Source organism: Propithecus coquereli, unplaced genomic scaffold (genome assembly GCF_000956105.1).
Source record: "Propithecus coquereli isolate 6110/MARCELLA unplaced genomic scaffold, Pcoq_1.0 Scaffold813, whole genome shotgun sequence".
Lineage (NCBI taxonomy): Eukaryota > Metazoa > Chordata > Mammalia > Primates > Indriidae > Propithecus > Propithecus coquereli.
Window position 1 is genome coordinate 87,703 of NW_012154319.1, and position 521 is coordinate 88,223.

The following is a 521-nucleotide window of genomic DNA, read 5'->3' on the forward strand; positions in this document are numbered from 1 at the left end:
CTGAGGCCAGGCTCCAGGGATGCTGTGGATGGTGTTGTGGCAGTTTTCTACAGTGTATTGACACCCCTTCTCAACCCCGTTGTGTACACCCTGAGAAACAAAGAAGTGAAGAAAGCTCTGTTAAAGCTTAAAGACAAAGTATAACATTCTTAGAGCAAATAAATACTAGAGAGTAAAAATGCTAATTTTTTCAAAATTAGTAATAAAATTTAGTTCTTATGAAATTTATTGTATGCATAATTCTCGATATTAAACATTTTTCAAAACCACCTCCTCAGAAATATTTCTTTTATAGAGATTTCTAAGAAATTTTTAAATCATAGATTTTTTTATTGATGAGTGTACTTATATTGTGAATATTGACTTTTGTCTTTGCAGTAGGTTTGTTTTCCCTTTTTTTTTTCCTTTTTTTTTTTTATTTCAGAAAAATTATGGGTGTACAGATGTTTAGATTACCTGTGTTGCCCTTGGTTCCCCCTCCCCACCGAAGTCCGTGTTTCAAATATGTCCATCCTTCGGGT

At 33.4% G+C, this 521-nt stretch overlaps 1 protein-coding gene across 1 annotated transcript in view; it reads left to right on the plus strand.

Annotated features, from left to right (window-relative positions):
- The window catches only part of LOC105825714 (olfactory receptor 10G9-like), a 1,276-nt gene extending 825 nt beyond the window's left edge, over positions 1–451 (plus strand). Inside the window, exon 2 of the mRNA XM_012663599.1 lies at positions 425–451. Within this exon, the coding sequence (XP_012519053.1) occupies positions 425–451 (27 nt within the window). The remainder of the gene's footprint in view (positions 1–424) is intronic.
- Positions 452–521: the final 70 nt, after the last annotated feature.